General features: G+C 43.5%; 1 protein-coding gene and 1 long non-coding RNA gene across 2 annotated transcripts in view; one reads left to right on the top strand and one right to left on the bottom strand.

Annotated features, from left to right (window-relative positions):
• LOC138638562 (uncharacterized) overlaps window positions 1-15,707 on the top strand; it is a 193,295-nt gene that overhangs the window by 50,943 nt on the left and 126,645 nt on the right. The window lies entirely within an intron of this gene.
• Window positions 8,625-15,707, bottom strand: part of SLC35G2 (solute carrier family 35 member G2) — a 54,686-nt gene continuing 47,603 nt past the window's right edge. Inside the window, exon 2 of the mRNA XM_069727951.1 lies at window positions 8,625-12,044. Coding sequence (XP_069584052.1) covers window positions 10,790-12,028 — 1,239 coding nt within the window. The 5' untranslated portion in view covers window positions 12,029-12,044 and the 3' untranslated portion in view covers window positions 8,625-10,789. The remainder of the gene's footprint in view (window positions 12,045-15,707) is intronic.

The following is a 15,707-nucleotide window of genomic DNA, read 5'->3' on the forward strand; positions in this document are numbered from 1 at the left end:
CGGCAATCACTTACCTTTTTCCTTGATTCCTTTATTCAATGAAACTGGACGCGTTTCAGCACATCCAAAGCTTTCATCTGCAGTCTGCTCATTAAAGCTTTGGTTGAGCTTAAATGCATCTAATTTTGTACAATGAAAATGATTCGCCTCTACTCCCAATAATGTAAATTAGGTTTATTAGCAAAATTTGCTATTTATTTGCTTGCAATAACCTAATCAAACAAGAACAGCTTAAATAGTTAGACACAATTCATATAACAAGTGGTTGCTCCAAATTCAACATAATATGCCACCTTTGGTGACTGCTGCCATCTGAGAAATATTAAACTTCTTCATGACAAACCTCTGTAGCCCGTCTGGCTGTTATGACCTGCTAAAATGTGATGCATAGCCAGACACCAGTTTCTGATGGGTTTCCTCGTTAATTTAAGCCCACTCCTCATGGACAAACCCCTCCTGTTCACTCATATTCTTGGGTTTGCATGCTTTATCCTCCTTTAAATCCGACCAAAGATTTTCTATTGAGTTCAAGTCACTATGACAGTGACTGTGACCTCCCGAATCTTCCAAGACTTCTTCTGAAACCAAGCATGCAGACCCAAGAATTTGACTGGCTTGGGAGAAAATTGTCCTTGAGGAATTGGCTAAGATCCCTCAGGAACCTGCCATAAGCTGGTGTCTGGCTATGCATCACATTTATAGCAGGTCATAACAGCCAGATAGGCGAAGATGTTTGGGTCACATTTGCAGCAGGTTGTATCAGCCAGAGGAGCTCCACTAAATACAAAAGAAGCTTGTCAGGAATGGGTTGAATATCAGACTACAGTAGTCAGTAAAAAGGGGCATTTTTCGTTGGATTTGAAGAAACAATTTGATATATAAGTTGTGATGAGCTATTTATAGGGAACTTGCCATGAGACTCATGCTGTCCAAATCACTGGCTGCACAAATCAGACACTGGTTACCGGATTGCAGCTGTGTACATTTTACTCTGCATAGTCCCCGGCTGACTTTCATTAAAGTAGCTTTTCTCTAAAAAGCTGCAGCCATTTTGTGTAAAACATACACCGCTGCAATAACAAAGCCGGTATCTGGTTCATGCTGCGCGTGGTTCGGGCAGCATGAATCTCGTCACAAGTTCGCCTTAATTTGTTTGATTACGGTAGTTTTTTGCAAACAGCACAAAGTTTGGAAATTTAACTAAGAAGATTTCGATTACATCTGTACATCCATGTTCACACAGCATTTTAGCCTACATTTAGTGGCTCTGTCAGGTCTTATGTCTGAACCACAGCAAAATGGGATTTTAGCATATGCGCTGACGTGGCCATCTATAATATAAGAAGTATAGACGTGTCCTCCTGTCCAATGCCTGCAGCGCCTGCGCAGTAGACAGCGCATGCCGCACTACAGTGCCATTATCTCCAGGACGTCAGCTGTAGCAGCTTTTTCACTGGCGGTGATGAGAGAGTGCGTGAGAGAGCACGAGAGAGAGCACGAGAAAGAGCTTGAGAGAGCGAGAAAGTATGAGAGATAGAGAGCATGAGAGAGACAGCACAAGAGAGCAAGAAAGAGCGCAAGAGAGCATGCGCGAGAGACAGCGTGAGAAAGAGAGCTTGAGAGAGCAAGAGAGTGTGAGAGATGGACAGCATGAAAGACAGCACGAGAGATCCAGAGAGAGCATATGAGAGAGACAGCGTGATAAAGAGAGCTTGAGAGAGCAAGAGAGTGTGAGAGATAAAGAGCATGAGAGAGACAGCACAAGAGAGAGAGCGCGAGTGCATGCGCGAGAGACAGCATGAGAAAGAGAGCTTGAGAGAGCAAGAGAGTGTGAGAGATGGAGAGCATGAGAGAGACAGCACAAGAGAGAGATCAAGAGCGAGCATACGAGAGAGACAGCGTGATAAAGAGCTTGAGAGCAAGAGAGTGTGAGAGATAGAGAGCATGAGAGAGACAGCACAAGAGAGAGAGCGCGAGAGAGCATACGAGAGAGACAGCATGAGAGAGAGCTTGAGAGAGCAAGAGAGTGAGAGATAGAGAGCATGAGAGAGACAGCACAAGAGAGAGAGCAAGAGAGAGCATAAGAGAGAGACAGCGTGATAAAGAGAGCTTGAGAGAGCAAGAGAGTGTTGAGAGATAGAGAGCATGAGAGAGACAGCACAAGAGAGAGCACGAGAGAGTGCATGAGAGAGACTCTATTTTCATGAAGGGCATAGACGCGGCATGCGCGGACTAGGGTGCCATTTTATTAAACTGTCAAATAAATTGCACTGACACCCGCCAACAGTGTGCTCGCGGAGGGCATAGTAGCGGCATGCGCTGACTGAGGCGCCAAAATGAACTTTATTCTCCTCGTGAGAATGCGCTCTGTCATTCATAATTTTCAGTCGTATACGCTTACTGGAGGCGGGCACCAAGATATAGTCCACTATGACTTGCTGCCCAGGTCAACTAGGTGTATATGGCTGAAAATGACGCTCGATAGAGCACACTGTGACTCCGTCTGCATCTTTATAGTCAATGGCCCTGTCAGTGTATACACCCAACTCTTGCTGGGGCTCGGACATAAGGCCCGACAGTGCCACTGAACATAGGGTCAAGCGTGGTGAGAACCCTGCCTGACAGGGATGGCACAGCACAAAGTTGTAAGAAAAGATTCTCCAGCATTGTTATTTCATTGGGAATATACGTACTTAATAAAACCGACATGTGAGGAGACCTAACGGCTGAATCTGGGAATGTCTCATTATGTAATCTTAACATGGACAGCAAAGCCATCCTTTTGAGGGGAAATGGACTGCATATTAGTAATATGGACATGTAATGGTAATAATGAGGTCAGTCCACGGGTATCTGGGTGGTCTCTGGCGCTTGGCTCATCCCTTCCTCATTTTTTTTCTCTTAGAACGTTATTCATCCACATTAAAAGGAGATGTGGTGTAACCGGAGAAAGTATTATTACAGCATTGCTCGTAACGGACGTCCTCAATATTCCTTACTAAGTGACTCTAGGCTCAATGTACCGCTCACGGTGCCGCAAGAGTAGTCGCTCTGTCTAAAGACGAGGTATAATCACAATTACCATGTGACTGTAATTATTCTCCATTGGGAAAAGATTCAAACAGGGATAAATTATTCAAATTACATCCCCCCAACCACGATATTTCCAATAGTCACCCCTGCATAAAGGGGTTGTCCAGAATAAGCTAGGATATTAGTAATCAATATAAGATCAGTGAGGGTCCAACACCCGACATTCCCACCGATCAGTTGAAATCTACTCTCACAGTTGAAGGATAAAAGCGATGCACAGGGCGTAACACAGCAGAGATAAAGCGCAGTACTGGGCAGCAGCCACTAGGTGATGTAGCGATGTACGGGACTGCTGTGCTGCACCCCATCGCTTATATCCAGCCGCTGCTTGAGGAGAGGTTACCTGATCAGTGAGGATCACCCAGTGTCAGACCCCTACCAATCCCGTACTGGTCACCTATCATCAATTGTTAAGTCTCAAACATCCCCTTTAAGCACTGACATGGCTATCCAAGTCTATTCTGTGGCCCATTGTTTTCATATCTCTCATATCATGTGATATTTTTGACTGTTGTGAGTGAACACGGTTCATGGATACATAGTCCACACTTCTTTGTTTGTTTGTCATATCTTTATCTACTCTTTAGATTCTGTTCACATTTTCATTCTCCAACTCCCATAACAAAAAATTGGCTAGTCTGCGAAAAATTTTGGAATCCTCATCGATAAATGTCAGATACCTTAGGACTATTGGGATCCTTGAGGCTGATCTATTGAAGCTGCCATGACTCTGTAATGATTGGTCACCATAAAATCATTATGAATAGGGCGCTATTAATCACCAATAGCCAATCAAGCAGTGTCCACTAACCTGGCGGCCGTGTAGGCCTAGAGAGCACCCAAACTCCGCCGCTGCCTATCAACAGGCCATTCGTTCTATTGTGTTACCTAATGGCCATTCCCGCTACTGCAGCCTCTATTTTTATGACTAGGAGCTGATCTGCAGTACCGGCAGCAGCCACTAATCCTTGTGCGGCGCTGTGGTGTATGGTCTGAAGATGCTAATGACTAATCACAGTGGGGCCAGGACTAAACCGACATGATATTGATGACTTATTCAGACATAATTTTTTGCATACAACTGCTATCCGTGTTTTTAATAGAATTTTCATGGATAGCATTCACACCTACCGTATAATAGTGAATGAGGTCATTCACTCATCTGTTATTTTCTGTTGACTGAGTAGTCTGTGCAAAATCACAGGAAAATGTCTGATTTTGATCCGAGTGTTGCATCGGAATCAACAATACATGTATATAGGTCCGTGAAAAAATTTGGACAGCCCTCAGATGGCATCCAAGTGCAGGCTAATATTCACAGACTGTTACATATAAACGGAATAGAGGTTTTTTTTTCCCCTTTTCATGTACGAGGAAAACTGAGGACACTCGGAACCAAACTCTGACCAAAAATCACTGATGAAACTGAAAAAAAGGACGTTTAAGTGAGCCTTAAGGATGGGCGTTACAAACCGTGCCATCAGATAAGACTGCTGAAGGCTTCACTCATTCTGCAGATTGCTATGTACTACCATAAATAGAGGCTGTAGAAGTCCTACGCTAATTTGAAAAAAACCCTTTTGCAAAAATTCTTTATATATTGGAGATTTGGTGAAAACGAATGCCTCAAAGCCTCCAAAGAAGTAAGTTCTGATATGAAATATGATTTGTTAGCCCGTTACCTTTGGCCATTTACTTTTTACTTTTGAGAAATCTCTTGTCAAGATGTAGCCGCACTATAGGCCTACAGGTCCTTCTCAAAAAATTAGCATATAGTGTTAAATTTCATTATTTACCATAATGTAATGATTACAATTAAACTTTCATATATTATAGATTCATTATCCACCAACTGAAATTTGTCAGGTCTTTTATTGTTTTAATACTGATGATTTTGGCATACAACTCCTGATAACCCAAAAAACCTGTCTCAATAAATTAGCATATTTCACCCATCCAATCAAATAAAAGTGTTTTTTAATAACAAACAAAAAAACCATCAAATAATAATGTTCAGTTATGCACTCAATACTTGGTCGGGAATCCTTTGGCAGAAATGACTGCTTCAATGCGGCGTGGCATGGAGGCAATCAGCCTGTGACACTGCTGAGATGTTATGGAGGCCCAGGATGCTTCAATAGCGGCCTTAAGCTCATCCAGAGTGTTGGGTCTTGCGTCTCTCAACTTTCTCTTCACAATATCCCACAGATTCTCTATGGGGTTCAGGTCAGGAGAGTTGGCAGGCCAATTGAGCACAGTAATACCATGGTCAGTAAACCATTTACCAGTGGTTTTGGCACCGTGAGCAGGTGCCAGGTCGTGCTGAAAAATGAAATCTTCATCTCCATAAAGCATTTCAGCCGATGGAAGCATGAAGTGCTCCAAAATCTCCTGATAGCTAGCTGCATTGACCCTGCCCTTGATGAAACACAGTGGACCAACACCAGCAGCTGACATGGCACCCCACACCATCACTGACTGTGGGTACTTGACACTGGACTTCAGGCATTTTGGCATTTCCTTCTCCCCAGTCTTCCTCCAGACTCTGGCACCTTGATTTCCGAATGACATGCAAAATTTGCTTTCATCAGAAAAAAGTACTTGGGACCACTTAGCAACAGTCCAGTGCTGCTTCTCTGTAGCCCAGGTCAGGCGCCTCTGCCGCTGTTTATGGTTCAAAAGTGGCTTTACCTGGGGAATGCGGCACCTGTAGCCCATTTCCTGCACACGCCTGTGCACGGTGGCTCTGGATGTTTCCACACCAGACTCAGTCCACTGCTTCCTCAGGTTCCCCAAGGTCTGGAATCGGTCCTTCTCCACAATCTTCCTCAGGGTCCGGTCTCCTCTTCTCGTTGTACAGCGTTTTCTGCCACATTGTTTCCTTCCAACAGACTTACCATTGAGGTGCCTTGATACAGCACTCTGGGAACAGCCTATTTGTTGAGAAATTTCTTTCTGGGTCTTACCCTCTTGCTTGAGGGTGTCAATGATGGCCTTCTTAACATAGTAACATAGTTAGTAAGGCCGAAAAAAGACATTTGTCCATCCAGTTCAGCCTATATTCCATCATAATAAATACCCAGATCTACGTCCTTCTACAGAACCTAATAATTGTATGATACAATATTGTTCTGCTCCAGGAAGACATCCAGGCCTCTCTTGAACCCCTCGACTGAGTTCGCCATCACCACCTCCTCAGGCAAGCAATTCCAGATTCTCACTGCCCTAACAGTAAAGAATCCTCTTCTATGTTGGTGGAAAAACCTTCTCTCCTCCAGACGCAAAGAATGCCCCCTTGTGCCCGTCACCTTCCTTGGTATAAACAGATCCTCAGCGAGATATTTGTATTGTCCCCTTATATACTTATACATGGTTATTAGATCGCCCCTCAGTCGTCTTTTTTCTAGACTAAATAATCCTAATTTCGCTAATCTATCTGGGTATTGTAGTTCTCCCATCCCCTTTATTAATTTTGTTGCCCTCCTTTGTACTCTCTCTAGTTCCATTATATCCTTCCTGAGCACCGGTGCCCAAAACTGGACACAGTACTCCATGTGCGGTCTAACTAGGGATTTGTACAGAGGCAGTATAATGCTCTCATCATGTGTATCCAGACCTCTTTTAATGCACCCCATGATCCTGTTTGCCTTGGCAGCTGCTGCCTGGCACTGGCTGCTCCAGGTAAGTTTATCATTAACTAGGATCCCCAAGTCCTTCTCCCTGTCAGATTTACCCAGTGGTTTCCCGTTCAGTGTGTAATGGTGATATTGATTCCCTCTTCCCATGTGTATAACCTTACATTTATCATTGTTAAACCTCATCTGCCACCTTTCAGCCCAAGTTTCCAACTTATCCAGATCCATCTGTAGCAGAATACTATCTTCTTCTTGACATCTGTCAGGTCGCTAGTCTTACCCATGATGGGGGTTTTGAGTAATGAACCAGGCAGGGAGTTTATAAAAGCCTCAGGTATCTTTTGCATGTGTTTAGAGTTAATTAGTTGATTCAGAAGATTAGGGTAATAGGTCGTTTAGTCTAAGTTCACATTTGCGTTGTGCGCCGCAGCGTCGTCGCCGCAACGCACAACGCAAACAAAAACGCAGCAAAACGCATGCACATGCGGCCCCATGCGGCGCCAATGTTAAAGATAGGGCCGCACGACGCATGCGTTTTTTAAAAGGTCGGCGCCGCACAAAAAATCCAACATGTTGCGTTTGCCGCGCCCAGACAGGTGCGCCCTAACGCCGCATGCGGCGTAAAACGCAACACAACGCATGCACATGCGGCCCCATGCGGCGCCAATGTTAAAGATAGGGCCGCACGACGCATGCGTTTTGTTGCGGCGGCGACGCTGCGGCGCAAACCGCAAATGTGAACGTACCCTTAGAGAACCTTTTCTTGATATGCTAATTTATTGAGACAGGTTTTTTGGGTTATCAGGAGTTGTATGCCAAAATCATCAGTATTAAAACAATAAAAGACCTGACAAATTTCAGTTGGTGGATAATGAATCTATAATATATGAAAGTTTAATTGTAATCATTACATTATGGTAAATAATGAAATTTAACACTATATGCTAATTTTTTGAGAAGGACCTGTATAGTCTTACATAAGTATAGAAGAATTGTCCGAGGGTTTTAACATCTTTATGTTAAGAATGCTCACAGAATATTCCACAGATGTCGGATAGATACTGGTGCCACCTCTGTTACCTGCACATCTTGAGACCCTGGCAGTGGAGTGGTGGGCACACGTGTGGGCGCTCTCCATTCACTTCCTTCTGAGTTCTGAACATTTCCATGCAGATTTTCTTCCCAATTTTTGGAATGCCCATTGAAGCGAATGGAGGAAGACACCTCTTTATTCCCACACACGCATCTGTCAGTCATTTGTGGCATATGTTGTCCATACAATCTGAATTATCCAAGATGGATATAACCCTTTAAAGGACTTGTCTAGGGTGAGTTATTCGTTTCTCAAAAGCTGGAAATGATCCCACTGATCCCTCGCCTCTCCTGTCCTGATGCAGTCTGGTCCTCCGCTGCTCTCTTCTGCTTGCAGCAGTGATATGCTGTGACTGAAGCATGTGACCACTGCAGCCAATCAGTAGTTGCAGCACTTACAGACTATGACCAGTTATTGACTGTAGAGATCAGAGCCGAGCAGGGGAAAGAACATCATGGAAAGCGAGCGACAAGGAAATCAGTGAGGTAAGAACTTTTTTTTGTTTCTTAAAGGGAACCTGTCACCTGAATTTGGCGGGACTGGGTTTTCGGTCATATGGGCGGAGTTTTCAGGTGTTTGATTCACCCTTTCCTTACCCGCTGGCTGCATGCTGGCTGCAATATTGGATTGAAGTTCATTCTCTGTCCTCCGTAGTACACGCCTGCGCAAGGCAATCTTGCCTTGCGCAGGCGTGTACTACGGAGGACAGAGAATGAACTTCAATCCAATATTGCAGCCAGCAAGTAAGGAAAGGGTGAATCAAACACCTGAAATCTCCGCTCATATGACCGAAAACTGGTCCCGCCAAATTCAGGTGACAGGTTCCCTTTAAGTGTATGTTCACATGATGTTGTATTGTGAAGCCGATTCAATTCAAAATCCACAACAGCCGCTTCAAATAGTCTTTGATGTGGATTTTGAATTGGAAATACATCTAACTCATTTCCAGCAGGTAACACACCCCAAACAACCCCTTTAATGAGCTCTTAAAGGGACACTGTCACCTGAATTTGGAGGGTGCAGGCATGTACTACGGAGGACAGAGAATGAACTTCAATCCAATATTGCAGCCAGCAGGTAAGGAAAGGGTGAATCAAAAACCCCCAAACCCCGCCTCCATGGCTGAAGATTGTTCCCTCCAAATTCAGGTGACAGTGTCCCTTTAAAGGGAATCTGTCAGCAGGATTTTGCTACCTCATCTGATAGCAGCATAATGTAGAGAAAGAGACCCTGATTCCAATGATGTGTCACTTAGTTTACTGGGTGTAGCGGTTCTGACACAATCAGAGTTTTTAGATGCAGCATTCAGCAGTGCTGAGAAAGCTAACCCCGCCCACACCAGGCTCTCTGTATACATTGTCTATTGACAGTATGCTGCTTATCACAGGAGGGGGCGGAGTTGGATGACTTTGCACAAGGCAGCTAGTGACAGCAATGAGAATGTTCTAGTGATAAAACTTTCACTGTAAGCAGCCAACAACACACAGCCTAGTAAATGACACATCGTTGAATTCTGTGTTTTTATACTTTCCTCAAATTACATAGTAAAAATCTGCTGCCAGATTCCCTTGAAACTGTGGCCATATTGCGGCTCAAAGAAAGTTGGGACCAAATTCAAAGCAGAACATGTCACCTGTCACAAACATAGGTTTTTATGCCTCGTTACATGGAATGGCACATCATTTTTCTGCTGGTTGCACATGGCACAGCAGGCTGAAGTTAGAGGAATGCGTTATACCATATAAACAGAGCAAATGCTGAGACTTTGTAGAGACGTGTACATTTGGCACAAACAAACCTACTATATATCATGAACATCTAATATGGCAGCCGTAGTCGCTATAGGCTTGTACAGCTCCTGGTACCCCCACAATCAACTGATATTGGCAAGGAACTCTCCAGCCAGCCAGACAATTAGCTTTTATTGGCTGCTAATTACATGGCAGCCATTCACATCAGTCATCATCTGCTCCAGAGCCAAAGTTTCTCATTAGTGGCTTTCATCTTTGCCTCACAGATGGGAGTCCACAACAGGGAAATCTCCTCTATGATGTTCATATGCCCTAATAGATGAGATATAACACAACAGTTTTGAAAAACAAGAATACAATAGTTCTCCTATCTCTAGACCCCGGAGGTAAAGGTGATCCAGTGACAGAAATTGTGCTGATCCTTTAGCAGACACATTCTATAACATTACACATCAGAAGTTAAGAGGATCTAAGCGGTAACATCTCTCCTCTTGGAGAGGGCCATGTCGGCGTAAGGAGACTTATAGGTCTTGCAATGCTCCTCCTCAAAATTAAATATGCAATTTATCTATTCGGAGAGGAAAGGGGCAGGAACTCTAGTGCCACCTATTAGAAGAAGCAATTCTAAAAGCCAGTATCGACCCCTTAACAAGCCTTGTCACATGACTTTGGGTAAAAGCCAAACAAGACACTCCATTTGCAGAAACGTGTTTCTAGCTGTTTGCCGCTCCTCAGTACAAAGCAAGAGGTCTGATTTGACTAAATGAATTAGGCCACATTCACACGTTCAGTTTTGGTCAGTATTTTACCTCCTCATTTATAAGCCAAAATCAGGAGTGGAACGATCAGAGGAAAAGTATAATGGAAACACGTCACCACTTCTGTATTTATCACCGACTTCTAGTTTTGGCTTACAAATACTGAACGTGGCAATAATCTGATCAATTAGTAACCTGGTCTGTCAAATCTTTCTCGCCTCTATGTAACCAATCGCAACAAGATTCAAGTAGTTATAACGAAGTCATGATACTATAATAACACAACTAAAATAAAATAATTATATATTATATTAAAATATGTTCTTTAACTATGTTTATCTATTGTTTTCCTCCAAGCTTTGGGGAAAATCTCAGGTTTGGTCACCCCCAACAGTGGAATGTATAGTATGCAACACTGTTACAGACAGATTACAGTCAATAACAACGAGACATCAGGCCTCATTTAATGGGCGAGTCCAAAATTTCTTGATAGTCTTGACGCCCTAATCTTCCTAGATAGAGTTTGTAGCCAGCCAGGGCAAAGACGCTGACCATGATGACTGCTCCACCTATGACATCATAGACACTTGGGAACATGTGCAACACAAGAAGTTGCAGGATCATGGCCACCACGATCTCCAAGTGTTGCACCGTGCTAACCAAAGCTGGATGGAACTTATACAATGCATAATAGACACCAAGGAAGGCGACGGTAGAGCACAAGCAAATCGCCAGAAGGTAGCCCCATGTTTCTCCATCCAGGGGTATGATTGGTTCTTGAAGAATAAACATTGTGCAGGCTCCCCAAACACTTCCAGTCCACCCAAAGGTAAAAAGGGCTGTCCACATGCTGACCTTCTCTTTGATAGACCTGTAGACTATCATTGACAGTGCTGTGGTAAGGCCAGCCATGACTGTCATGGTGTAACCAAAGGCTTCCTTCCACACACCCAGAAAGGAGTTTTCTTCATTAACTATATTTGGAATCATAACCAAACATGCGCCAAATACGCTGCTGACAACAGTGATCAAGTCCACATTTGGCATATGTTCATCCAAAAGGAGGAAGGCCAGGATGGCACTGAAGACTGTGGTGGTCGCCCTCCACATAATGGTTCCATTGCTTGGTGGAACAATAGAGAAGGAAGTGTAGGCACAAGTAATGGAAATAACATTGCACACTCCATAGAAGAATAGTCGCAGTCTATACCCTGGGGGGCCAAACGGAGCCTCCTTATAATAACAAACCATGATAACGGATAAAACTTGCATAACGGAACGGATGAATATTAACTCCAGAGAGGGCACTTTGGAGCGGTCAGAAACCAATCTTGTGATGAGTGCCACACACCCATGGGCCATCGCTGACCCGAAGAGTACAGCCCACATTTTCCTGCTCTGAAATATAGAGCTGTCCGCAAAGCTTTGTAACTGCTGAGCCAGGTCATTATCAGGATCTTCTGACTGCTTTGGTCGGGCATCCATTGTCCCAAAAAAGGTTCTCCCCTTATTTTTGGCATCCCCTAGTAATCTTTTTTTGGGGTTCTCCTCTACAAAACCTCCATTGTCTTCACTGGTTTCTTCATATCCCTCATCTCCGGGTTGTGGATAGTGGGATGTGTATTTCACCGTCACAGTGTTCGGATGTATTTTTACTCTTTTCTTGGTGGAGTAAGGTTTCGATGGTGATTTATCCATGTCCTTGAATAATATTCTGTAAAGAATAACAAATAATAATTGATTTAAAATGAATGCAAACAATATGGTAAGTGAAATTATAGGCGCTTATAAACTTAAAGGGAACCTGTCACCCCCAAAATCGAGCTAAGCCCACCAGCATCAGGGGCTTATCTACAGCATTCTGTAATGCTGTAGATAAGCCCTCGATGTATCCTGAAAGATGAGAAAAAGAGGTTAGATCATACTCACCCAGGGGCGGTCTGGGTACAGTGGGCATTCTGGTCCAGGGCCTCCCATCTTCATAGGATGACCTCCTCTTCTTGTCTTCACGCTGCGGCTCCAGCGCAAGCGTACTTTGTCTGCCCTGTTGAGGGCAGAGCAAAGTACTGCAGTGTGCAGGTGCCGGGCCTCTCTGACCTTTCCCGGCGCCTGCGCACTGCAGTACTTTGCTCTGCCCTTAACAGGGCAGACAAAGTACGCTTGCGCCGGAGCCGCAGCGTGAAGACAAGAAGATGGGAGGCCTCGGACTGGACCGCGACACCCATCGGACCAGACCGCAGCGGGACCGCTAACCTCTTTTTGTCATCTTTCAGGATACATCGGGGGGTTATCTATAGCAGTCTGATGCCGGTAGGCTTAGCTCACCTTCGATTTTGGGGGTGACAGATTCCCTTTAAAAGATTGTATAGGAGATCAAAATGTCACAGTGTATATAGGAAACAAGGGAAAAACTATTGGTAAAGTCTATAGGCGCATAATCCATGTAGTGTAGAAATTCGACATAGGGGCTCATTGTAAGCGGCAAACAGAAAAATCTGCAACAACATTCTACAAGCATTCATGACAATGTTAAACCGGACTGTCATCACCTGAAACATGTATGTTTTAGCAAATACTTTCAGACTCGAGGAAATATCGACTCTGCGGGATGTTTCCCCATCGCTCTGTGTTGTGACGTTCCTCTGCTACTCCTCCTGTATACTTACGAATATATACAACTGGCTGAATTGGTGATTCAGCGATGATCGGGCAATGGCAGGGTGTATAAACACAACCCCAATAGTGGGATAACAGAGAGATGGCTTGATTAGCGCAGCACGTTGGCTTAGTGGTTAACACTGTGGCTTTACAGAGCTGGGGTCCTGGGTTCAAATCCCACCAAGGACAAAATATAGTATCTAAGGAGTTTGTATGTTCTCTCTCTGTGGGTTTCCTCATGGTTCTCCATTTTCCTCCCACACTCTACAGACATACTGACACAGAATTTAGATTGAGAGCCCCAATGGGGACAGAGATGATAGTGTCTGTATAGGCGCTTCATAAGTCAGTAAAAAAAATATGGGGTTATATGAAAAGATGCAGCCAAATTATTATTTCATAGGGAACATAATTAACAATAGATTGAAACAGAAATACCAGCAGTGGTGACAGGTCGTTTATAAATCAGTACAAGGGCACTTTTCCCAAATCCCAATTATATCATTCCTCATTCAGATGTCTGTTTTTGATGGATAGAACTCGTACCCATTAAGGATATGTGCAGATGATCTGGAGGTGGCAGTACATGTCCCCTGTGTCCATACTGCTGTCATCTATTGAACGCAGGTGACTCCTCTGTGATCACTGAACCGTGCAGATTCACTGTGTCCAATACATTGTACGGGAGACATTTTTGACAAGCTGTGGTCTGGAGAGACGTGCCGCATGTCCGTCTCCGCAGGTGATCCACGATCGTGTCTGGACGCATAGTGGACATGGGTTTTCTAGAAATCCCATCCACTAAGTTGTAACATTATTATTATTATTTATTGTTATAGCGCCATTTATTCCATGGCGCTTTACATGTGAGGAGGGGTATACATAATAAAAACAAGTACAATAATCTTAAACAAATACAAGTCATAACTGGTACAGGAGGAGAGAGGACCCTGATCGTCTGCACATACCCTATAGTCTGTGGAGCTGTTCAAATGTCCATGACACGGTCCGCAGAAAAATCAGAGACATCTGATTTTGATCCAAATCAGGGAACAAAATCATTTATGCAAAGTTGTGAAACACTTCAGAAAATAAAAATGCTTCCTAAAACAAACGCAGAAGCATTTCCTGAAATACATTACTCATGAAAAGCATATTGAAATTTTTGCCTCCAAAAAACTCAGTGCCAACCTAGCCTAAAATTTTCTTTATTGTGGATAAAATCATTTGTTGAATTTTACATCCCCTCTGTCTCCTGAATACAGCCAAATGACCACACTGTGCTGATTTCCCATTTTGCAGAGGTGTAATATAGCGCCTATAGCACTATCTGAGCCCATGCCGAACCTCTACTTCTAATTTCATGTTCTATAAGATGCTGTCCATTATGAAGCATTGATTGTAGGAGGACCTCTGTAATATGACGTCATACAGATACATACAGGCAGGTACGGACTGGGACAGAAATTCTGTCATGGCATTTGAAATCACACAGGCCCATGCTGTCCTCATCCCCAAGCACCAGATGGGATATATTACTAATATTACCCTGGATGGAGGAAAGGAAGATTTACTACAAGACCAATATTTCTAATGACACCCATGGACTGCTAGGGTAAGCAACGGAGTCAGCAACCTTGTGCTCCGTTACAACTTTTAACAGTATGGGTGTCTTTAGACATGGATTATGTTAACAATGTAGCAGACAAGGCAGCCCACAACCAGACAGGCCCTTCTGGCATTTGCCAGAATTGCCAGATGGCCAGTCCGGCCCCGCATACAGCCACACAAGAAACGCCAGGGGTTCCATCATTGTACAGAAGCTCTATGGGCTGCCATACATGCGCCATGCACACTGCTCTACTTTGAGGAACACGTTTTTGAGGAATTTGATTTGGAGACTTTCCGCTCAGTTTCTACTCCAAATCCGCCTCAGAAAATTCTGTGTGCACATAGCCTTAGAAGCTGATCGTGAGGTAAACCTTTCCAAACTAAGCATTGTCAACTCAAAAGGCTGCAAAGAACATTTCCAGGAAAACTCTTTGCGCACAAAGTCTTTTTGCAGTTTTCCGAGCAGAGACTTGCTCTCTTCTTACAAGGTCTTTTTTATTCTGCTGCAGAAACCACCTGCAAAATCTGTCAGAAAAAGGTTCAAAATAAATAAATATTCATATCCATGTAAAAATAGCTTGCTGTGAATATATTCAGGCTTTTATACACCTTTTTAAATACTTCAAGTTTCTAAAAATGCCAAGAAGTTACAATAAGTGACGGGGCCATTCTTCTGGCGTCAGAAGATGCTCTGCATCTTACAATACAAATCAATGAGAAAACGCAATAGACACCCGGAAGTCAGTCGTACCTTTTTGGAGCATTTTGCTATACTTTTTGCTTGAAAAAAAATGCGAGTGGTTTCTTCATTATTCAATGGAGTGAAAGAAAAAGCTACCAAAAAAAGACAGTGAAAAAAGGCCTCACAAAAACCATGCAAAAACACTCCAAAATTCGCCCCGTGGCCAAAACTGTAGGGAAAACACTCAAGAAATAATACAAAAAAATGCTTCATGAAAAAAACCTACAGCGATTATTGAAGTATCTTCTACTTGAAAAACTTGTTGGGTTTGCCTGAGTTTAAAACACGTCATGTGCACATAGGCAGTTTCTACTCAAAAAACTTATCCAAAACCGCTTCTGGAAACAAAAAAAATTCTCCAAGAAC

Source organism: Ranitomeya imitator, chromosome 5 (assembly GCF_032444005.1).
Source record: "Ranitomeya imitator isolate aRanImi1 chromosome 5, aRanImi1.pri, whole genome shotgun sequence".
In the NCBI taxonomy this organism is placed as follows: Eukaryota; Metazoa; Chordata; class Amphibia; order Anura; family Dendrobatidae; genus Ranitomeya; species Ranitomeya imitator.